The sequence below is a fragment of the Cydia fagiglandana genome, chromosome 4 (genome assembly GCF_963556715.1).
Source record: "Cydia fagiglandana chromosome 4, ilCydFagi1.1, whole genome shotgun sequence".
Classification (NCBI taxonomy): domain Eukaryota; kingdom Metazoa; phylum Arthropoda; class Insecta; order Lepidoptera; family Tortricidae; genus Cydia; species Cydia fagiglandana.
Window position 1 is genome coordinate 13,335,257 of NC_085935.1, and position 24,070 is coordinate 13,359,326.

At 36.4% G+C, this 24,070-nt stretch overlaps 1 protein-coding gene across 2 annotated transcripts in view; it reads right to left on the reverse strand.

Annotated features, from left to right (window-relative positions):
* The window catches only part of LOC134663803 (LIM/homeobox protein Lhx3), a 69,093-nt gene that overhangs the window by 15,531 nt on the left and 29,492 nt on the right, over positions 1-24,070 (reverse strand). The window contains exons 1-4 of one of the 2 annotated variants that reach the window (XM_063520312.1): positions 7,376-7,643; positions 3,126-3,300; positions 1,755-1,957; positions 955-1,141 (exon numbers count right to left, since the gene is read on the reverse strand). In XM_063520312.1, coding sequence (XP_063376382.1) covers positions 955-1,141; positions 1,755-1,957; positions 3,126-3,300; positions 7,376-7,472 — 662 coding nt within the window. In that variant the 5' untranslated portion in view covers positions 7,473-7,643. Of the gene's footprint in view, positions 1-954; positions 1,142-1,754; positions 1,958-3,125; positions 3,301-7,375; positions 7,644-24,070 lie in introns of those variants that run through there. The other variant, XM_063520311.1, reaches the window with a different exon arrangement.

Sequence of the window (24,070 nt, forward strand, 5' to 3'; positions counted from 1 at the left end):
TATCAAATTTTTCGTCCAGCCTTAACTAAAGCAATGCAGCACGTGCAATATAAGATACCTGCTATTATTTTTGTATTATTTGTGTCATCTTAGTCTTGTTTATGATGACGATGTTGGCGCTTACGCTATTATGAACGCCGCTCCAATATTATTGCGGCGCTATGCGATGTAAGCGCCAGCCGCCATAAGGTACCTTTTACCGTGGAACGTCACATATCTTTACTATTTCATATCTAGTGAATCTCTAATTAATTTCCCGAATCGAGCCGATTGTGAGACGCCACAACGTGCATCGACTACGATATAAACAATCCTCATCATCATCATCAACGTCTAATATCTAGTTAATTTCTAAATAATTTCCCGATTCGCGCCGAATGTATCCTGCGGAGCTTCGATCTTTTACACATAAGTACAGTCAGCAATTCTATTCTATTAGCTTAGCACCTTTGCTTACAAATTTCTCTATGTACAGGGGGTACCTACGTTTTCTCTGCAGCCGACGGTACATGAACGGCCTATACATACATATTACTTAGACATATCAAAAAGTTAATCGTTCAAAGAAATGCGCGATACACCGCCTCGCGCCTATACCAACCCTTTAAATCAACATTATACATTCTGACCTTGCTTGAAGTCAGAAGCACTCAAGCAACGACACGTTCCACAAGTATTTTCATACATCAATTACATCATGATCCGCCTGTCGCCTGTTGACATCTTCGGAGGTAGTTTTCAAAAATGGTTGTAGTGAATAGAATCAGGCGTTACTTTGCGGAAACCCATATTATCAAAACCGAAATATTATTTTGCTAATCCGCGAAAAGCGCAAAAAAGTTTAAAAAAAAGAAAAAAAAAGAAAAAAAAAAGAAATTGAAAAACAACGAAGAGAAAAGTTTTCGCGGATTAGCAAAATAATATTTTGGTTTCAAAAATGATTGTGATTCTTACCTGTTTTGAAACCACACTTGCACGACGCGCATGTCCAGTCCCGTGTCCTGCGCGAGCTGCTCTCTGACATGGCGCGCAGGTTTCGGACTACTGCTGTACGCGCTCTTCAGAGTTTCTAGTTGCTTCGCCGTGATCGTCGTTCGTGGCCGCTTACTTGCCGCGTCACCGTCTAATGATCCTTCTCCGCCTGCGCAACAAATAATAAATCAATACCAATTTTGTAGCATCATAATCTGTCCTTAAATACTATAACAAATATCTGTGTAGAAAATAAATATGACATGAGCCGCTGCCCGAAATGGCACCTATAGTACGCTCAGCCAAGAAAGTGGTCTACCACTTTTCGACTCTATCGTCTGATTGATTGGCTGACTGTACGAGTGTTAGTGATATCATCATAGCATCATACGTATAGTATCATATGTAGTTTGGTATACGTAGATCTGGCATATGTAGTTTGGTAGATCAGTCTTTGACAATTTAGAGTCACCCCATCACTCGAGCGTCAGTCAACTATTATGGCTGCTGCTCGACGCAACTGCGCAGCAACGCCATTTTCCATAACGTTTATTAGACGCCGATGCTAATATGGGGTGGCTCTTAGGCTTAGGTTCAGTTACTTGACGTTAACCCTTTACCAGGCTGACGTTTCAAAAATGACAATCGAATGTCAGTCTTACTTATCGAAAATAGAACACATGTTTGAAGTGCCGTATGTGGGAAATATATAACCCTTAGCCTGGTAAAGGGTTAAACTTCATATTTAAATGCAGGAGAATATAATGGAAGTACTTACTAACCTTTGGCTCTAGCCGCTTCATAGTCCGGCTTACAGACTAGCTTCCCATCTTCCATCAGATAAAACTCGTCTCCCGTGTTCAGCGTACGCGCGCACGCCGCGCACGCGAAGCAGCGCATGTGATACACGTGCGACTGCGCCCGCCTCACCACCTGCGTGGGGGGGATGCCCTGCCCGCAGCCCGCGCATTTTGTGCCGAACCGCCTGGGACAACAGCCGGAAAAACAATAACATTATCAACGTGAAAGATTTCATTGATGAGGTATGATTAGTTTATAAAGAACCTACCAGGGCTTGATCTCTATATTCTCTATTAGTTACGGTTAACAAGTTAACACGTTCACCGCTGAGCTACAGTCGTAGCGCTACGTCGTAGCTGCTAACAAGGATTTTCTGGTATGTAGCGAAAATGCTTCGTAGAGGCAAAACGACAACGTTTCGTGATTGGCGATGAATGGGTTAATACATAAGATAAATTTGTACTAGTTATCATTTATTATTTATTTATTTAAACTTTATTGCACAATACATGAAAGTACAAATGGCGGACTTAATGCCATAAGGCAGTCTCTACCAGTCAACCATTGGGCTTAGCAGAAACTTGGTAGGTGGTAATACCTACTCCATACGGAGGTTTAAAAATGATTTACCAATAGACTGATTCTTGAGAAAGGTTTAGGTATATAATTTATTAACGTCATCACTCACGCTAGACCGTGCCGTGCCTGCGCCGGGGCGTCTGGCATGTCATTTTCTATGACGGCTGATCGGTGATCACGTGGTGCTTTCCATAGAAAACGAAGCACCGAAAGCTCCGGCCCGGCCACGGCCCGCTCTAACGTATCCTTAAGAGCCAACAGGAGTGGCCATTTCTCCATACAAACGTATTCGACTGTTTCCTCCGTGGGTTTTAATGCTAGAGCAATGATTTTTTCAACACAGATTAATATTGTCAATCTGTGTCGGATCGTTTAGCTTTTTTTGATATTTTTGTTTTTTAAGGCGCTAGAGCCCTTCAAAAATGGCCAAAATGGCCTAATTGACTATGCCGCAATGAGAGGCGTAGTATTCAAAACTGATATCAAATAAGCCAAAAAATCAAAACGGTCCGACACAGATAATTTCATAATCATTTAGATTTCCAAGTTTGGTTAGGATTGGTTAAGTTTTGGAGGAGGAAACAGTCGAGTACGAAACCTCGATTTTTGAGATTTTTACGCAGGATTTTTCGCCTTGTCCTTATCGCACTAGTTTTAGGAGCCGCTTCCGTTAGCGAGACGGTTATATTTACCTAAAATATTTAAAACTCAGCTCCTGTTTCGTCTTAACCCGTGCGAAGCCGGAGCGGGTTGCTAGTTATATATAAACTTACTTGAAAAAGTCATCTGTACAATATAGCTGGTTGTTCCTCGCGAAGCACTTGCCGGACAGCATGGCGCGGCACTCGACGCAGCGTAGGCAGCCAGCGTGCCACGTCCGGTCTGACACTTTCAGCACGTATCGGTCCACTATCATCTCGTGGCAGCCGCCGCACTTCGGGATACTGGCTGCAGCAAAATAGTTATTTCAGAGGTGGCTCTTGTGCACTCAACGAAAAGGGAGCTAGTTAGTGCTTCTGGGCATTTTCCGCAAATCCACAACCATTGTGCCTATTTTGCGTGAAACGAGGTAGCGCTACTCTAACCACACAAGCTCCTCCATAAAGCCTAGCAAAGTTTTCAGGTTGCCAACTGCCTCTTTTAGTGTGCACGAAGTCCCTAGTATTTGCTCTTGTGAGAAAGGTTAACTATCAGTTAAGTTTCCAGTTTTGTATGAACGACATAATGAACGTCCTTTCCAACATTTCAACATATTAAAAATCTCCCAAATGCCGTTTCGTATATGTAAAATTTAAGCTGAAACTAATTAACCAGAGATTAGCTCTCTACATTTTCTATGCTGTATTTTTCTACGTTTTATTTAACTATTCACTTCACGGGATATAAAAGAATTCGTATAAAGGGCATACACTAAAACTAAGCTGCCAGACAACCATGGCAATAGCGATAGGCCAGTGCGTAGCCATACTGAAAAGTAGTGAAAATGCACTGCACTATTTATTACATTAAAAACAATTTAAATATTTTTAATGTTTCCATTATTTTGCTAATACGTATAAGGATTTTTGGGTAACATTCCATTTTTGACCGCAGCTGCACTACTAGAGTCGTTCGAGAGACGTTTGACGTTTAAAATAACACTTTCACTGCGTGGGCTATCAAATCCGCTACAGACTATTCTTGGTCTGACTCTAGTACGAACGCGTGGATGGTAGTACTGCTGTCGTTGGAAAAGGACTGTCACCTTAAGCCGTTTATAAATTTCTAGGAAATGATATAGGCAAGGCCCATCGCCTCCAAAATTTAAAACGAACTAGGTGAAGGCTTGTGTCAATGTATTTCAAACATAAATCAAATTATTCTTGATTTTCATCAATACAACTTTGTCGAAATTGTAATTGGCTTTAATAGTATTGTGCGGTACTCACAGTAAGTAGCAGCCAGCATCAAATAGACAGTGACGGTGTCGGCCAAAGTAGCTAAATATGTATATCGTCGTAACACACCTATTGTTTTTTTATAGAAATAAGGATGTGTACCAATCTACCGATATTTCGATGTATCGGTCCTTTTAATATATCGATATTTGGCCGTAACAATCTATTTGATGCTGAGTTTACCACACTACAGAGAAATAACAGTTAACTAAAAAATTAAGGTTTCCTGATTTCATACTAAATAGGTAATATGCTGTAATTGCCACTTATTTTTGTAAAGCTTCGTAAGTTTTAAGTAACATGTGGTGGGTATGACATAATCCAGCTCTAGTTTTCGTCCACTTAACGGAGTTGCTACATAGAATTACGTAAAATTTTAATAAATAACCTACCTTACTGTAAAAATTTGGACTTATTGAAATCCTTATTGTCTAAACAATAGATCAATCTACATAAATATGATATTTAGTACCTAAATAGCGTACTTATTTAAAAGTGTTCAATTAATTGCAGTTGGGCTCTGCTCTGGAATTACATCCGCTGTGCTGTGGCCTACCACACAAAGCGAAATGACATACACAGTGCCCATACCACTCTTTTGGACGTAATTTAAGGACATGCCTGGGTCCAAATTAGGCAGACAAACTGCATTTCAAATCTTGTGATGAAGCAGCGCAACGGTCTCCTGGCTCCTTTAACTAGAGACACTACTACTAGTAGGTAAATAGGTACCGAAGTAATCAGGCATAATATACCTATAATGTTAACATAACAATATATACCCTAATTTTGGTTTAACCGATGTTTTAAGTAATTCAAATCCTGAAATCTAACCTAGCTATGCCTACATATTATACGCTAAAGTGCTTAACAGCCAAACTCATTATGTCGAAAAAAATGGGTGTTAATATTAAGTAAGACTATAAAAATTATCTCGACTAGTCGGGCTTGACTACTATTTAAGTCTCTTTACAAGCTGAGATAATAAATATTTAACGGGTTTAGAACTTTATTATGCATTATGAAATTTATGAAATTAAAAATTTGCTAAGGTTGCTATTCTGATAAATAATTTATACTGAATTGTGTGCTCACAAAGTCACAAACTACTCTTTTGAAATACCTATCTAAATATGTTCAGGAGATAAAATATTACATCAATAATTTCTCAAAAAAAAAGGATTTGTTGAATGGCAGGAATTTTTTGAATTGATCGTTTTGTTTATAAAGCACATACCTTTTTAGTTACTTATTTTAATCCAAAAACATTGTAAAAAAATAATAAAAGAGATCCACTGAACTAATCAATAACTTAACAAATCTTTACTCAAGCATACATACATAGATGTTGTATAAATCGAAAGTTGACGCGACTATCGGCTCAATCGGGTAGCCATCGCTAACGGCTAGACCCCCCCCCCCCCCCCACCCCCCATCGTCGTCAAAAATATTAATGTCAGGAAAAATATTCGGATATTCGGAAATCAGGAATTTTGTCAGGAAATTCTAAATCGGTATCTGGTAACCCTACCCAGAAAGAAACATATTTTTGGTAGTCGGTCCAACTGGCATTTAAATCTACCAACATAATCTTACAAGTTGGCCAAGCGCCTAATAGATGCAACGGGTGACCGGAAGACTGGGGCTTACCTCGCCCGTTCAGCGCGGCAACGCCGCCAGCCTTAGGCAGTAGGCACCCTACCGGAAGGCACCGACCTGGGGCCAATTTCCTATTTGTAGGCTTTTACTTTTTAGGTAGGTAGGTAGTTTTAGTTTTGTTTGTTTAGTTCTTAGTTTAATTTATTTCTGTTAGCTCTACTTTGTTTTTAGGTGTAATTTTATGTCAATAAATACATTATTTACCTATTGTATTTTAGCATCTACTGTATCATATTGTATGAATAGGCTTTAGGCACGCGCGCACGTTTATAACATGTGGTCGATTGCACCAACTCAACTGTGTCACAAATTTAAACATTTGCAAAATTTTATTTTATGGGAATTCCATAGTTGACTGCTGAGTGAGGATGGCCCTGAATAAAAATGATTCATAGGGCCCTATTTCGGACTTATATTGCCTCTAGAACAAACAGGTGATGAATGTTATGTCTAGAAAAAATTGTTCTCTGTTTATTTGTTGTTGTGTACCTAACGTATGACAGAAATAGACGGACTGCATTTCACCTGCATCTTTTATGGGAACCGCACGCAGACTCTGCAGTCGGCGACAGTTTCCATATACAGGATGTCCCAGAATTCGACGTCAAGCCGTAAACGGATGATAGATTTTTTTTATTATTGTGTAATTTTGAATAATTACAGGGTGTGGATTTTTTAGTGAATTTTTAAAGTGACCATAATTTATAAAGAACATGAGTTGGATTTTTTTTTTGTATTTTTATGATAACTGTTATGACTTGGTCTATCATCCGTTTACGGCTTGACGTCGATTTCTGGGACACCCTGCATATTGCAGTTGGACCGCAGCTAATGACTAAAATGACTTATATTTCCTGTTTTGAAAACTTAACTAAGATAGTGTGGTCATATTATAACCTGGCGGTCTAACCAAGATGACGATCGCTTGCGCTTACTTAGCCATCGAATCGCTTTGTGTCACTGTCTCTATCACTCTTCCATATTAGTGTGACAGTGACAGTTGCGTTAGCGATTGGCATGTTATCTAGGGGGCGCTCCTACAGACCTAACTACTCCATATTTATCTTCCAAAAGAGAAGTGTCTCTAAGCCTTGAGTAGGTCTACTCTCCTTTATTCCCATTATTATTTAATTTCTCACTTATTGACCCTAAAACGGGGTTTTGGCACTAGGTATTTAGGGTTTACGATTTTTTTGCTGCTGACAACAAATCATCCTTTCCGCAGGTGCTAAGTAAGTACTGGCAAAGTAAAGGTCTCTTTGCCTTTAATAGTTGCCACAAAAACCTAGCGTTACTTTCCAATTGGCCACTATTTTAATTACCTACACACACCCATCACTCTAACCTTACCTACAATGTATTGGAACTAAAAATGCTACACCACACTATGAACTGAATGTAAACAAAACACGCGCGCCACTACGTACACAGGAACACTTCAGGAAGGTGCTCCAACTGGATCGGTGGCACGCGCATGTCCTCTATCTCGGCCTCCTCCGCGGGGTACATCATGGTACCCAGCATGGCACAACCGTCCCGTCTCGATGCGACCGGTACACTGAGGGTTCACAACCCCAACCCTCTTATCGCTACCTCTACGCCATTGGCCGCTGCCTTTTCGGCGATAACAGACACCACGCCCATCGACCAATCCAGGCGCGGGCACACCCATCGATCGATTGCAGAAATTTTCGCACATTTCCATACAAGATATTAAACGCCTGCATTGCTCTAGTGCTTTGCAGACAGGTGTCCGTGGCGATGCTCTTGTATTTTTTAAGGGTAGGTAGGTAAATTAAGTATATCACGAATCTCTACCTACCTACATATTATCTAACAAACAAATATAATTGACTTTATAAAGTAAGCATCACATAATATTTATATATTTTTAATAACAGTAAAGAACGTGTAAAATGTATAGCAGAAAACTCTTAGGTAGTTCACGTGATATTAATAATTTTCTAAAACTAGATTCTAAAAATCTGCAGGAAAAGTCAATGCTAATCAAACGAACATGAAACACCGCCGCTGTAAGTAGTTAAGTTTTATTAAAAAGCTTATAAACCTAATGATATTAATGCCTACTTAGTTACGGGGTCTTGTTTATTTATTTAAGTAGGCAACTACATTCTTTTAAGATTTGTTTGGAATGGACTAAAATAATAATCTGACACTTCTACAAAAAGACGCCGACGTAGATATACATTTTCATGTCAATTAACTTCTTACGTCTTTTTGTAGGTACCTACTAACATTATTTGTGACGTTCCACGGGAAAAGGTACCTTATGAGGGTTTCTAGTCTAGTTTCGGAGATACCTACATATTAAATGTTTTTTAAAAAGGTGAAAAAATGGTCAATTGTTTTATTGTGTGTTCTGAAACCTTAATTTTTAACGTTTGTTTACCTGTTTTTATTTTTGTTATAAGTTAGTTATAAGTCTAGTAATGACGTCTCAGAGTTTAGTAGAAAGGTACCTTATGGAAAAGTGATTGAATATTTCCAAAAAGAACTAGTCAATACGGGAAAAGAAGTTTGGTAGAGACATGTAAGTAGTTATTAGCATTCTGAAAAACTAATTTGATAATTTCAGTTCTGATCGGGGGGCCTAGCAAATATTATAAACGTACATCGACCGACATTACAAATCCAAGTATAATAATACACAAGCTACTCTCGTCAAGTCTTTCTTAACTATACAGGGTGATTCAGGAGACGTGAGCAGGACTAACACTGCGCATTTCGTAAATTATAAGCAACTGTTTCGTATCAGTATTAGTGAGGTTAACGTTAATTTTCTAGTCGTATTGAAAAAAAAAAGTTCTTAATTTATTTACGACATGCATGGTCACCCTGCAATTAGAATACTAAACTACCGATATTCTGTGTCAAATTGAATGTCATCACGGTCTGGTTACTTTTGAAAACTCGTATCTCACTCAAGTTTGACAGTTTATTTTCTTCGTAATCATAATGCTGTCATTACGGTTAAAGAGGTTTTATGTTTATTAATTAGGTCTTGTAGGGTGACCATGATTGTAGAGAATTAAATTTGCCCTCGCCAAAAAGTAAAAAAATAGGACACACTTTTGGTTGTTTCACCTAAATACGACGGTGATCGATCAATTATCAGTTACTGAGTGTGCAGGATTAGTCCTGCTCACGTCTCATGAATCACTGTATAGAATAATATTCATTTAGTTTGGTCGCATGCAATAAATCTGCCATTGGTTTGCTAAAAATGCCAATATCCGACGCATTGCCATAGGGAATATCTGAGGTCATCGAACCTCAAAGCCGCTTGTCTTCAATGGTATTATTGATAAGAAATAGACGATTTATACTATCTTAACCCCAAAATATTATCCTAACTGTTCCATCATCATCATGCCTCATCATGTAACTTTACCACAAGGTACCTTTTCTTTACATACAAATTATTGGTATTTTTTAAGATCATTATGACGAGCAACTAATTAAATTAATAAAACTTCTCTATCGTAAACTTGCTCATTTTACAACATTATTTTCAAAAAATTATATATCTGTAACTACACAACTTAGGAGGTTGATCTTTTGTGTTATCGATAGCTTATTTATTGTAGATTACTGGGATATGCATAACTCCATACCCGCCATAAGGTACCTTTGATCATGGGACGTCACATATAAGTTAAAACTTTGAATAAATATTTCAAAAAACAAACTAACAAGGTCCGGCGTCGAGTTCCATTAAAAAAAACACAGGCACTATAAATCTGTTAGGCTGGTCTAGGCCCGGGTCAACCGTGACCGGGGCTTAGTGTTGCAAGAACAATAAATTATACAAGTGAGCGCAAGGGCATCCGTGCGTTTGCGACTTTATGTGCCCATAAATCACGCTACTAGCGTTCCTTCCGCCCATAGACTAGGAATCCTCTAGACCGAGCATAGTCGCGCTACCCCCTCTGCCACGCATACGGTAATTTTACTCCATATTCGAGTCGAAAGTGTCTTTGGGCCCGATTCGGATTTTGAAATAGACATCTATCAGATATATTTTAGACATCACCAAGATACGATAACGATATGTTTAAGATCTGACCTGTCAAATTTGACATTTGCGCGATTCTGCAGATACTCTTGAACGATTTCCACAGGATATGACTATGAGATCCAATTCACATCTAATAGATATCTTACTCTATCTAACGTAAAAGTGACATTGGTTGCCCGAATTGCGCAAAAGAGAACTAGTTGATATCTAAACTATTTATAACGTATCTAGAATGGATCTAGTACGTGTCGTCTCTTGTGAATATCTTGAAGTTCGAATACGGCAGTTTGTGTGACGTCTGTGTCTTTGAACGGACCAATCACGACACGGGACTTCGCTCACCTTGTTCCGCGCACCCCCGCATTTTTGGCATCATCGGTTGCATGAAATATATAATTGCTCTAAACTTGGTCTAGAGGATTCCTAGTCTATGCTTCCGCCCTACGGCTGAACTTGTCTGACGACGTAGCGCTACAAACTTCAGATTACTTTTGTACGACGCAAAACATTGCATGATAATTTATTTCGCTTGCTATCGCTTCTTATCTATATTATCTTATAATAACTAGTTTGTTTGCAAGTTTTGTTTCATTGATGACTTTTTATTATCAAAAAATCAGCCAAGAGCATGTCGGGCCATGCTCAGAGTAGGGTTCCGTACTTGCCATTCTGTCCGAATAGGTTGACGGGGGCTATAAGTAAGTATCATTGTAGATTACAAGCATAAGGGAGTACCTTCGCAGCGCTTTGTACGTCTTTTTACTAAGAAGAGAAAACTTCTTGCATTAACTCAAAAACGGCTGGACCAATCATGTTCGCTATCACATTTGAAAGTATTTATTAAGCTTTTGTTTTACGATTTTTTTCATATTTTTGGACCCATAGTTCAAAAGTTAGAGGAAGGGATATATTATTTTTTCTTTTGGAACGATTATTTCTGAAAATATTCACTTTATGAAAAATGGTGGTTACTGGTTACCTATTCATTTTGAAAGACCTATCCAACGATATATGTAGCACACCATTGCGTTAAAGTGAAAATTAAGAACAAAAACTATTTGTATGTGTAGGAGTTACCCTAAAAACATTTTTTTGACATTATGGTGATACTAAAGTGTCATTCTATGGAACTTGCTAACTATGTAAAAAAACGTCACTTAGTAAATTCATCATTCTTTGACAATTTCAATATAGCGGTTCGTTTACATCGGTATAGCAAGTTCCATAGAATGACACTTTATGCTTAAAACTAGGAACTAGTTGACTACGTAACCCTAAAATATATGATTATAGACAGGACATTTATGAACAGAACAGGGTACCTAACAGTAACTATGCTAAATATCAAATTGTATGCAGTCACATGTCCTAAAATGAACTTTTAAAATATTTTATTCAAACATGAGAATCGCAACGTAGTCACACAATATTTTCATAAATTGCAGGGAGCGGTCGCGTGCACGCTCCCTAGGGCATCGGCGCGTGCGCGCTAATTGAGGGTTTGCCGGTCTATCCATAAGACAGGCTAACCAGTACTCTATGAGAGTCTACTCAAAGTTTAAAATCGTGTGAACTGTTGCCTTGGGCAGAATAGCAGGACGGTACCGCCGCACTGTCGGAGCTTCGTGTAAATGCGGTGATCGGATGCGACAGCAGTGCTTTTGGTCGGAAACAATTGGGAAGCACTACCAGTTAAGCCGAGTTGATACGGTAGAGCTTAATCTCGGGAGCGCAGACTCTACACTACACTGAGAGAAAAATCATCACCAGGAATTAAAAAACAGTTCTGTACTGGGGGAAAAAATGAAGTTTTAGTAATAATTATGGACGTTTCACTATTTCTGTAAAGTTTATTTATTTCTACAAACAGCTCAGTAATCCCAAATATAATTTCAACAAACAGATAATAGAAATTGCAAGAACTAATAGAAATTGCAAAAGTCAATTTGTTCCTATTAGTTAACTCTCCTTGTCCCCGGATTAAGTTTATTTTTGTAATTCTAAGTGTATTTTTGTTGTACTTTTCTCTCAGTGTATGGTATACCTACAATATATGTACAATAATTGTACGAGATACGGCGTTAGGTATACTTACTAAGTATATATAATAAGATTAAGACCCAGCTCGACTCAGAATGCTTCCTATCCGGATCTATGCGAAAACACATTGTTATCAACTGTAAAAACCCACTATCTCCCTAAATAAAGCCTTATCTTATAGAACATCGCTTCAATCGGATATTTTTGGACATTACTCATCGAGAATACAAAAATTATCTTTATTATGGATAAACAATTGCTCATTTGGCATGTGCTTGATATACACACAGCAGTCTGGGTTTCGGATTCATGCTTTTCCATTATGTTGACTAATATTATGTTTGATAACAACGATTATATCCTTTCCCCATTCCGATACACGTAGTGATAACAGAAATATGATTATTTATTATCTGATTGGTGGCGTTTCACATTTTTTTTACCGTTGACGTCATGCCGAAGGCGCACCGATTGCGCAAGGTTTTTAAGAAAATCCTTTTCTTATCTATTTACTATATATAGTTTTGGAAGTAATACTTATATTATTATTTCCAAATTTTTTTAGCATAACTTGTTAAAAGCCCAAAGTGCTGTTTTGTGACTTTTGATGAATTAATTAATTAAGTAAAGAGTAGGTACCTAATTGTATAACATGATGTATTTCATTGTTCATAAGAACCCTGTCTCATTCTTATTTGGGTACCACCAATTGGTACAGCTGTATCCAAGTAAAATTTCGCCAACGTACCACGCATGACGTAGTAGGTATACACCGTGTTTTTATTGAATTCCGTTAACTTCGGGGTATGATAAAGAACGTTTAAGAGAACTAAATGACATAGTTAATTTTCAAAAAAAAAATTCTTTTGTTTTTTTCAAACAAATTTTTTTTTTATAATGTAATTAAATGTAGCATATAGCGTTGTTGTAACATGGGCATTACATTTAACTCAACCAAACAATTGAAATCTGTGACATATCAATGTCATTTTGAACATCGATCGACCGAGATTGTACTTAAGTTTAGTAGCAAATGTATGAACTCATTCTAAACATTAATCAATATGTAAACCGGCCCTAAGGCAAGTGTACACGCTTGTAGAGGCCTTATAGGAAAAAAATAAATTATTGATTATCTCCGAAATGGAGTTAGTTAGAATATCGGTGTCTTTGAGAAAGTTACTTGATTTAAGCTCAGGAATGCACCCTTGAAATTAACGGAAATAAAAAAAAACACGGTGTATAACTAGTTGCTGGGAATTTGCAATATAAGTATTTTAAATAAAGCTTTGAAAGCAATAACCACAAATATGTAAACTAAAGAAAAATTTATTACTATTTCATCCTAGAAAAATTATGCACAGTCAGGATTTTCAGTATTGTGACTTACGAAGCTATGCGCTTAAAAAAACTTCCGTGTTTTAAGTTCGAGTCAAGTCGTTTGTCGAGTATTTTTTAAGCTTAAAAAGTTAAAAGGACTCGACTTTAGTTTCCGAATAAAGATTTCGTAGGTTTGTAGCTTTTATCTAAAGTAACAATAAAGAAACTAGGCATTATGGTATGATTTGTGTACCTAACTCGTGAACCTAATGACGATAACAAGGTACCCTGACTAGAGAGTGCTCTCTCTAGACCATCTGCCTGTACGTACAGATCAATACGAGAACGAAATTTGTCTCACATTAATGTCTGTGCCCTGCATAATCGACAAACACAATATTGTCGACAAATACAGTGACGCGTGCACGGGCGTGTATCCAGTTACTGGGAAACTACGCTTATCGCCGCAATCGCTAACTTATTGAACTCGCCCTCGTTCAGACATCAACCGATTAGTACTTATCATACTTACGATTTTCACTAAATATCTTAACTTAATTTATTAATTGTCACTAAGGAAAAGGTTATTAACAAAAAAAAGTATTAAGTAACAAAATAATTAAACTAAACATTAACATAACATAACATAAACAAACTTATATGCTTACACTACAATAGTTATTGGTTTACAAGGGGGCAAAGTTGTTGTTTAACCTCTCGTGCTAAAATTAATATCCGAGCAAGCAAAAGATTCCAAAATTGGTTCGAAAAGTGAAATCTTGAGCGTTGCGAAGGTTTCAAGGCACGAGGTTAACAAACTTTGCTCCTGAGTGAAACAAAATTTTTCACCACACCAACGCGCTAACTGTATAAAATTACAAATCAAATTCAAATGAACGTAATTAAAAATATTTATCATTCAGAATTATCAATTAATCATCAAAAATCAATTTTATCAGCTAACATGAGCAAACAACTCAAAATATTTGCATCAGATAACTTTACACATGTGAATAAAATGCAACTTTCTTATCAGTTTTTGAATTACAAAGAGAGCTTTTACACGCTGGTGAGGTAAAAATACATTTTCAAGATGCGCGGTATTCCTATTTAGTTTAAATATATGAATTTCAAAGCGAAATTTAGATTTTGAATAATTAACTAAGGTCCTGTATGTATAATGTTTTGCCTAAAGTATTTAAACAGGCGCTGTTATGTAACTTCGCAGTAACATTTTCTGCGGAAGTTAGGTCTAAACACAAATTTCATCATTAAGGATGACTCACGTTAGACCGGGCCGTGTCCGGGCCGGATCACGCCTTTCATATCATAGAAAAGTAAGCGCCGGAAGTTCCGGCCCGGACACGACCCGGTCTAATGTGAGTCATCCTTAAATCATAGATAACAATGTAACGTGACCTAATAACACTAAATATCGATAGAATCCTCAGCACTGAGGAGAACGAAGTGGAGGACATATAGTTAATAATTTCAACGAAAATTAATTACTAGCTAATAATTTTCATTAAATTGTTGAAATGGCTTTTACGCCTCTCAAACGTCTGAAATACCACTGCTCCGTGTACGGTCAAGAGATCGCAGACAATGAATAACAGGGAAAAATATCAATATTACATTCTTATTGCTTCTAAATAAACCTAATTCTCATAGCGTTATTACGTAATAAGTTTTACCTAACCTAAATATAAATTTCGGTCATGCCCGGTGCCCGTCTGTTAGAGTTCGACCAAGCTAAATTAGCAGCGATTTTGATAGCATAGAGTCCTAGACTGAGCAAGTGTCATAATTTCACAGAAGTTCGACGTTTAAAATAACACTTGCACAGTCTGGGCTCTCGAAATTGCTGCCTACTTAGCTTGGTTTCTATGTTTATCCGTATCTGTTTCTCCCTATACAAAAGTATGTTAATTTAGGATCAGTTCTTGACGATCAATTGTTATTGCTACTATGACTCAGTTGACGTGACAATGTTAAGTGTAAAAATCAATACTTTGAATGGGCAAATCCGTAAAGTTAAATAGGGCATGCGCATAAAATATAACGGCAGAGTAACGTTAGCATAAATAATTGACGCCAAAGTGCCGTTCGCGATCCCGCCCGCTGGAAAACGACGCTTTAACTCGATAATGCTTGCGTTATCTGATTAGGCTGAACCGAAAAATTATATCATTCGGTAATTAGATTAAATTGCAATTTAGAGATGTGCCGCAGGCGGCACGCGCCTCGACGACTCCGTGGTACTCGCGCCGTTAGGGGCTATCTACCCTTTGTATCAAATGACATTGTCGAATTATACCGACTTTTTTGTACCATTAAGTTCAAGGCTAGGTAGTAAGGGATTAAGTCCGTTTGTTTTATTTGCCAACTAGAAATTTACTACATATAAGTAAGAGTTTAACTTTACCTACTTACAAAACAGAATATACAACACACAAACACAAACACAATTACAAAATTACAATTTTAGAAAACAGAATTGATTAACAAAAGTACCTACTGTATATTCGTTAGTAAAATAAATATATTTTATTCTATAACGATTTATTTATCTGATTCTATCGACACTCTTTAATTCATGTATCATATTAGAAAATTGGCATTGAGCAATTGAGCGTAACGAGCTACGATACTGCCGTATTCGAACTACAAGATATTCACAAGAGACGACACGTACTAGACCCATTCTGAGATGTGAATTAGATCTCTAAGTCATATCCTGTGGAAATCGTTCAAGCGTATCTCCAGAATCGCGCAAATGTCAAATTTGACAGGTTAGATCTTAAACATAAAGTTATCGTATCATGGTGATGTCTAAAAGATGTCTAATAGATGTCTATTTCAAAATCCGAATCGGGCCCATAGACCGTATGTAGATACTAGACCGTACTACATTAAGGATGAGACACGTTAGACCGGGCCGCGTCCGGGCCGGGATCCGGCGTTGACCTTTCTATGACATGACAGGCGATAACGAGATGCTTTCCATAGAAAACGATGCGCCAGAAACTTCGGCCCGGACACGACCTGATCTAACGTGAATCATCCTTTAGTAGTTTAAAATGTGATTTTCAACATACTGAAAGGCAATGCACAAGAATGTGGGTTTATGGAACGAACTGAAGAATCGTTTCATAATAACATTACACGAGTGGTTTAATGTCTAGTTATACGCCATTACGCCAGGTGCCTATACGCCATTAATATCATGACGCCTGGTAACAAAAAGCCTAACATGGCAACGAGGTCATCTACGGATAAAAATACAAATCGCAAACAGGAAGAGCAAAATACAAACATTGACTATGAAAGATTAAAAAGTGAAATGAGAGAGATGATTAAATCTATGCTGAAACCTCAAGAAGATGAATTGAAGAAAATAAGTCCCGCACTACAACAAATTAAGGAGACAAATGACAACATAGAGCGGAATATTGACTTACTCACGCAGCAAAATGAGGAGCTCAAAAAGAAAGTTGAACAGCTGGAAGTCAGTAATAAAAAGGACAAGGAGTACATCTTATTACTAGAAGAAAAACTTGAAAATACGCAGAAAGAGAGCCGAAAAAGAAACATAGAAATTAAAAATGTGCCTTTTACTGGCAAGGAATCCAAAGACGACCTTCTAAAGATGGTTACAAAACTTTCAGAAAATATTGATTGTGAAATGGCTCAGACTAACGTAATGGATATATACAGACTAAGAGCAAAGAAACAAGATGAGAACGCACCGATAGTAGTAGAGATGTCATCAACCATGTTGAAGGACAAGTTTTTAAAAAAATGTAAGGAACACAACGTTAAAAACCGGAACAACAAACTAAGTGCGAAGCACCTCGGCCATACCAAGAACGAAAACACACCTATATACGTCTCGGAGCACCTGACGGCGAAAGCAGCCCGCCTGCGGTTCCTGGCCAGCGACTTGACAAAATCCAAAGGCTACGCGTTCTGCTGGACGAACATTGGTAGAGTTTTCGTTAGAAAAAGTGAAAATTCGCCTGTAATCCTTATAAACAACGAGGCTCAAGTAAATAGACTGATGCAAGAAGCATGACTATTTTGGTTTATAGAAATTAGTTTTCAGTTTATTCAGAAAATTTTATTAGTATTATTACTAAATGATAACACTATTAGGTTAAGATTTATTCACACTTGTACATCATTTTTGATCTCAACATACACTCTTACACACGTAACAAATATGCTTTTAACATGTATCTTAGAATACTTTAAAAATAAACATGTCAGTCATATCCAATTACACAAAAACAGGTTATCTTATGTCACTACCCAGTCTACTTACATACCCTCTATATACACTACTCAAAATACTTACATGCCCGGTATATACACCTATTTACAACTTTTTAATCGAGCATGGATACTACACTTATAACTTTAAATCAACTAGACAATTTAGCTGTTGCACAATCCATTGATTGCCAACTTGAGGACTTAACAAAACATACTAACATATATAAATCAGATTTTACAATCATATCACAAAATATCAGAAGCATATACAGCAACATTGATGACTTGGACTTGGCATTATCTCAGTTTAAATTTAATGTTGATGTGTTAATATTAAGTGAATGTAGATTAAATGCGACCAAACCCATACCCCAAATTGAAAACTATAACACTTATTCTTCGACTTACCATCTTAATCAAAATGATGGTGTGGTTATTTATGTTAGAAATACACATAAAGTTAAGGTAAAGGAAAAAAAAATATCACAAGCCTCGTGCTTAGAGATCACTTTTTCTGATATAAAAATCCTCGGTATATATCGCTCTCCCTCAAACCGTAACGCAGAAAGTTTTATATCATCTCTTAATGATCATATAGAAACCATCAAAACTTTTAAAAATATAATCATCACTGGCGATTTAAATATTAATATTATAAATAAACAAAACGAACAGTCGTACGAATACAGTAATAGGCTTAACTATCTAAACATGATGTCGATGCACGGTCTTTTGCCAGGGCACTTACTACCTACGAGAGACAAAACTTGCCTTGACCACTTTATGCTAAAAATAGACAAAAGCAAAACTTGTGCAAATACATTCGTATTAAAAACATCTATCACAGATCATTATATGATATTCCTTAAGTTATCAAAGATTAACACTATAGAAACATGCCAAAAAACAAAAACATCTATCGACTTTGAAAAAGCACTCTGTACTTTATCTAAAGAAAATCTTTCAAACCTATGCTCTTATATGGACCCCAACCAGTTGACAGATATTTTAATAAGTAAATTAAGAAATTGCCTGCTAGAAAATACTACCACTACATTAATTCCTGTAAAAAAACGTATAATTAAGCCTTGGATTACTATGGGAGTATTACGCTGTATTAGAAACAGAAATAACATGCAGCTTAAACTACGCTCTGATCCAGAGAACATCATACTTAAAATTACATATAGAAGATATCGAAATTATTGCAATAACCTCATTAAAAAACTTAAACGAGCATATAACCAAGAACAACTTAACAAAGCCGGTAAAAACCCTAAGTATCTGTGGAAAGCTATAAATAACATAACAAACCGTAAACCCAAAAACACAGATAGCAATCAACTACTCGATATCAAAGACTCTCCAGCAGATGCTGTGAATACAGTTAATGAGTATTTCGCCGGTATCGGAAAATATTTAGCTGAAAACATTTTAACAAGCAATTCGAATATTTCTTACAATTCTAATCAACCGGTTAACCCCTTACTATCTTCTTTTGTATTGTTAGACACTGACTCCAGGGAAGTTTACACGACTTTAATGAGTTTGAAATCAAATAGTGCCCCGGGTTGGGACAACATTTCTGCAAATTTTTTGAAAATGGCTAGTGCAATAGTTGTTCCTATTATAACTCACCTTATCAATATTTGTTTTAAGACCGGCACCTTTCCTAACGCACTTAAAAAGGCAATTATTACTCCAGTCTACAAAAGTGGAAATAGAGATGATACATCCAACTACAGGCCAATTTCCGCTTTACCCGCTATATCTAAAATATTAGAAAAACTACTTAATAAACGCATTTTAAACTACCTCACAAACTTCAAAATACTATCAGACAATCAATATGGCTTCAGAAAAGGACTATCTACCGAAGATGCAGTAACAGCTCTCACGTCTCTGATTGTAGACAAAATAGATAAAAATAAAAAATGCTTAACAGTATTTTTAGATTTAAAAAAAGCATTTGATACTGTTTCCATTCCCACCTTGCTCTCAGTTTTAGAAAATATAGGTATTAGAGACATTCCACTACAACTTTTTAAAGACTATCTCCAAAACCGTACGCAAAAAGTAAAAATAGGAACCTACATAAGCGAAGAATCAGATATATCTTTTGGTGTACCACAGGGGAGCGTCCTTGGGCCAACCCTATTTTTAATATATATAAACCAGCTTTGTAATATGCACATAAACAGAGGACACATTTTTACCTATGCCGATGATACAGCCATTGTCTTCACTGGAGACACTTGGGAAGACGTAAAACACTCTGCAGAGCTAGGTTTATCAGAAGTTGCCTGCTGGCTCCGCTCTCGTCTCCTCACATTAAACACAGCAAAGACAAACTATATTTGCTTCACAAACTACAATAGCTCACAACCTGGCCCCATTTATAGTATAAAAATCCACACATGTAGTAACAATACACAAAACTGTGCCTGCTCTATTATAAACAAAGTTGAAAGTGTTAAGTATTTAGGAATACTCGTCGACCAGCGCCTAACATGGCACTTACAAATAGAGCTGCTCATGAGTCGAGTCAGAAAGCTTATATGGGTCTTTAAAAATTTAAGACATATCGCTAATTCAGAAATTCTTAAACAAATATACTTAACCCTAGTACAATCAATAATTAGTTACTGCATACCGGTCTGGGGAGGCGCCACTAAAACCAAATTTTTAGAGCTTGAAAGAGCGCAGAGATCACTATTAAAAGTTATGCATTTTAAACCATTCAGATTTCCAACCGTAGACCTATATAAGCTTTCAGATGTATTAACAGTAAGAAAACTCTACATATTATTTGCAACTTTAAAAATACACAAATCTAAATATACACCTACCATACGAAATACAAGGAGAAACGATAACATAATTCCAACCACTTCAATAAACACCACATACGCTAGTAGACAATTTGTCTATAAATCCGGCAAACTATACAATGTCATACATAAGCACTTAAATATATATCACTTACCATTTTATGAATGTAAAAAAATTATAACAGACTGGCTTAAATGTAAGACTTATTATGATACAGAAAACTTAATCCAAAATGTTTTTGGATTATAACACACACACACACACACACACACACACACACACGCACACACAAACACACACACACACACACACACACACACACACACACACACACACACTCATATGGACTTGCAAGTCCATATTCTCATTAGGTTAAATTAAACTTACTTAAGTATAAGAAATTATTTTTGTTTTTTGTTATTCTCTCGTGTGAAATTTTATTTCATTTAATATCTATGTTAATTTTAAAATATATACATAACAAGGAAGAGCGGTGCCTCTTAACACAGGTATTTATTACTTAAAAAGAGGCACCAACACTTACAATTGTATAAGTACTTCGTAAACTGAATAAATATTTTTTCATTTTCATTTTCATTTTCAGTTATGTACAGTTTCGTACATTGCTTTATCTACACATATATAGGCTTATGATGTGTTCACGAACCGCATGTTACGACCGCCATTGTGTCGTCGATCACACTGTTTGCAATCGACATTTCATTTCGAATAAATCGTCTTCCCGACTTATGTTAGAATTAAGGTACACTTAACCTCGTGAGTCTAAATGTACATTAAAATGTACATATTCGATGCAATCTAATTTGAACCTTACACGAAACAATTAAAGTAGTATTTCTTTTGTTTCATTTCGTTTTAAAACAAACGAAATTCGTTCCAATAAGGTTCAAATTAAAAATTGGAAATCTTTCTATGGTGGGTCTTACGAGGTTAATCAAATTCATTTGTTTTTCAGAGATATTCGAAATTTGAGTCATTATAAAACCATATTCGATGTTATTATTGGGTACTCTATAATAATGTACCTAATACACATTACAGATAATAATGTTTTTAAATTTATATTTTTTTTATGTTAAGGTTTATGGTTTATGTGTGTTATATTAAGAGAACACACATGAAGTCTACTTAATGGGTACCTTAGGTACCTACTCATTTCGTAATTAATACCTACATATCGAGCAACAATAAAGCAGCTATAAAAACTCGTAAAAATAACATGTTGGTGATACTCGTACTCGCATTAATATAAAATTATAATATTTGCATAATTTCCCTCTATAACCAAATAAAAAAGAAACCATAAAATCAAAACTAATAAAACAAACTTAACGTACTGTCGTCGCCCCTTCAGACTGCGAGTCACCCCACTTATTAAAATTAATAAGTGGGCCCTCGTCTGTATTAATGATCGCGCTGTGTAAATAACGATATAATATATTTGGCAAACAACGAAAACCAGACCGTGCCCGCTACGTAACCAGACAATTTCGCTTGTGGTGTACCAGCAAACAAATATAAAAATGTATATTTTTAGGTACAATACGTTTTATATGGTTAAGTACTTTAATTTAATGTAAGGAAGAAATTACATACGTAATTACAACCTGTACGGTTAGGAAAAATGTATAGGCTAGGAAGCGGCTTGTACAGGATGACTCACGCTAGACCGGGCCGTGCCCGGGCCGAGGCGTCCGACGTGTCCTATGACGGCTGATCGGTGATCACGTGTGGTGCTCATAGAAAACGACGCGCCGGAAGCTCCGGCCCGGCCCCGGCCCAGTCTAGCGTGAGTTTGGTTTTTTTATCAAATACTCGTAAGTGTAGAGTGCGCTAAGTAAATAAACAACATATTATTAGCCCAAATATTAGAACCGGAATCGATATCGATCTAGTGAGATGTACCTATCACGTTTCGCTCCGCAATTGACTAGTTGACTACATGAGACTATAGTTGCTTCTTCTACTAAAATTACATAAAATTAAGTACCAAAGTAAGTCCAAAAGAAATAAAAACATTTGACTTTCCAAAACAGTAAAAATTTAGAACAAAACAACACTTCCAAAAATCTTGCGCTGAAGCACCTCGACTCTTTGATCTAGTTATACATATTTGCCCTACAAGCCCTCCATGGGGTAACCACAGGCTAGGGCAATTTGTTTGCCTGGCAAATACAAACAATAAACGTGCACCAATATATTTGTTTTTCAATTTATTATAACTCGCTCTCCAGACGATATTTTTGCGGGTAATTTTTAACTCATGATAGTCATGATTAAAAATCGATGTTTAAAAAAACGGGCCAAGTGCGGACCCCTCGAATAGAAGTCCTCCCACTTTACGAATCGGTTCAATATTTTCGGAGCAACTTGGTTGTGTCAGACAGTCATTTTAAAGGCTTCCGTTTCTCCATTTGAGGTATAGAAACCTAAAAATTTATTTACTGTGACAATTTAATTATTTTTAATTCAACAATATTCAGACTAATTAAATTATGGCCATAATGAAACATAGATAGTAAAATTGTACAGACTTTTTTTTATCTGTGCGGTATTATACTCAAGTACATTCCAAGCAGAAAGAACCCGATAGTCTGTGATATTTTTAATCCGCCTTACTTTTATACCTAACACTTTCATTTATTTGCACTGATTATGTGACAAAGGAAAGGCTTGTATGCACTTTAGCCACTGAGAATCGAGTTAACAATAGCAAATAAACATTGTTATTTTTAACGAACGCATTTTTGTCGGTTAATGAGGTACATTAAGAAGAAAGCGACGTGCTTGAGTTACGTGGCATAAAGGTATGTGCATATGGTTCATTTTATATTTATACATTTTTATATACCGGTCGCTAGAGTATGTTTTGTTAAAGCTTCGTATAAAACTGTTCGCGGAGCTCTCATGGGATCAATTCGGTCTTGCAAATCGGTTATTTTAATAGGTACCGTATTTATCAGATATTTTTTATGGATGGAGAAGTAAAATAAATGACAAAAAATAAACAAAAAAATAAAAAATATCTTGTCTGATTTTAGTAAGAGTAAGGGAATTAAATTGCTCGTTGTTTATGGAGTTAGAAAAACATAATTACGGTTCACGACTTAAATGTCACCCTGTATATATGTGACCACACTGTCTTCAATTGTTTTGAATGATATATACCCTAATGATAAGTATCGAAATGAATGACAATTATCGTTTTCAGTATGAATTAAACGAAGGCAAAATCAACAGCATAAAACATGGGGCCAAATCAGTAGCTCATATGTTCCGCACGGAAGTTTATGATAATCCTTTATCATTAGGTCCCGTTTGATATGAACTGGACGCAACTCTTGGACGTATAATTTATAAAACAAATTTAATAAATGAATAGTTATTAATTTCTTTTAGTAATACCACTGTATATATCTTGTTTGTAATAAAATGACAATTCTTCATAAATGAATTGTCTCGAACAACACAGATCAGATTAGTTGTTGTTCAGATTAGCTTTAGTGATTAGTAGCACCGCCCACAATCTCTCTGCTTTGCCTTAAGGTTGACTGATAGAGAATGCTTTTGGCATTAAGTCCGCCTTTTGTACGAT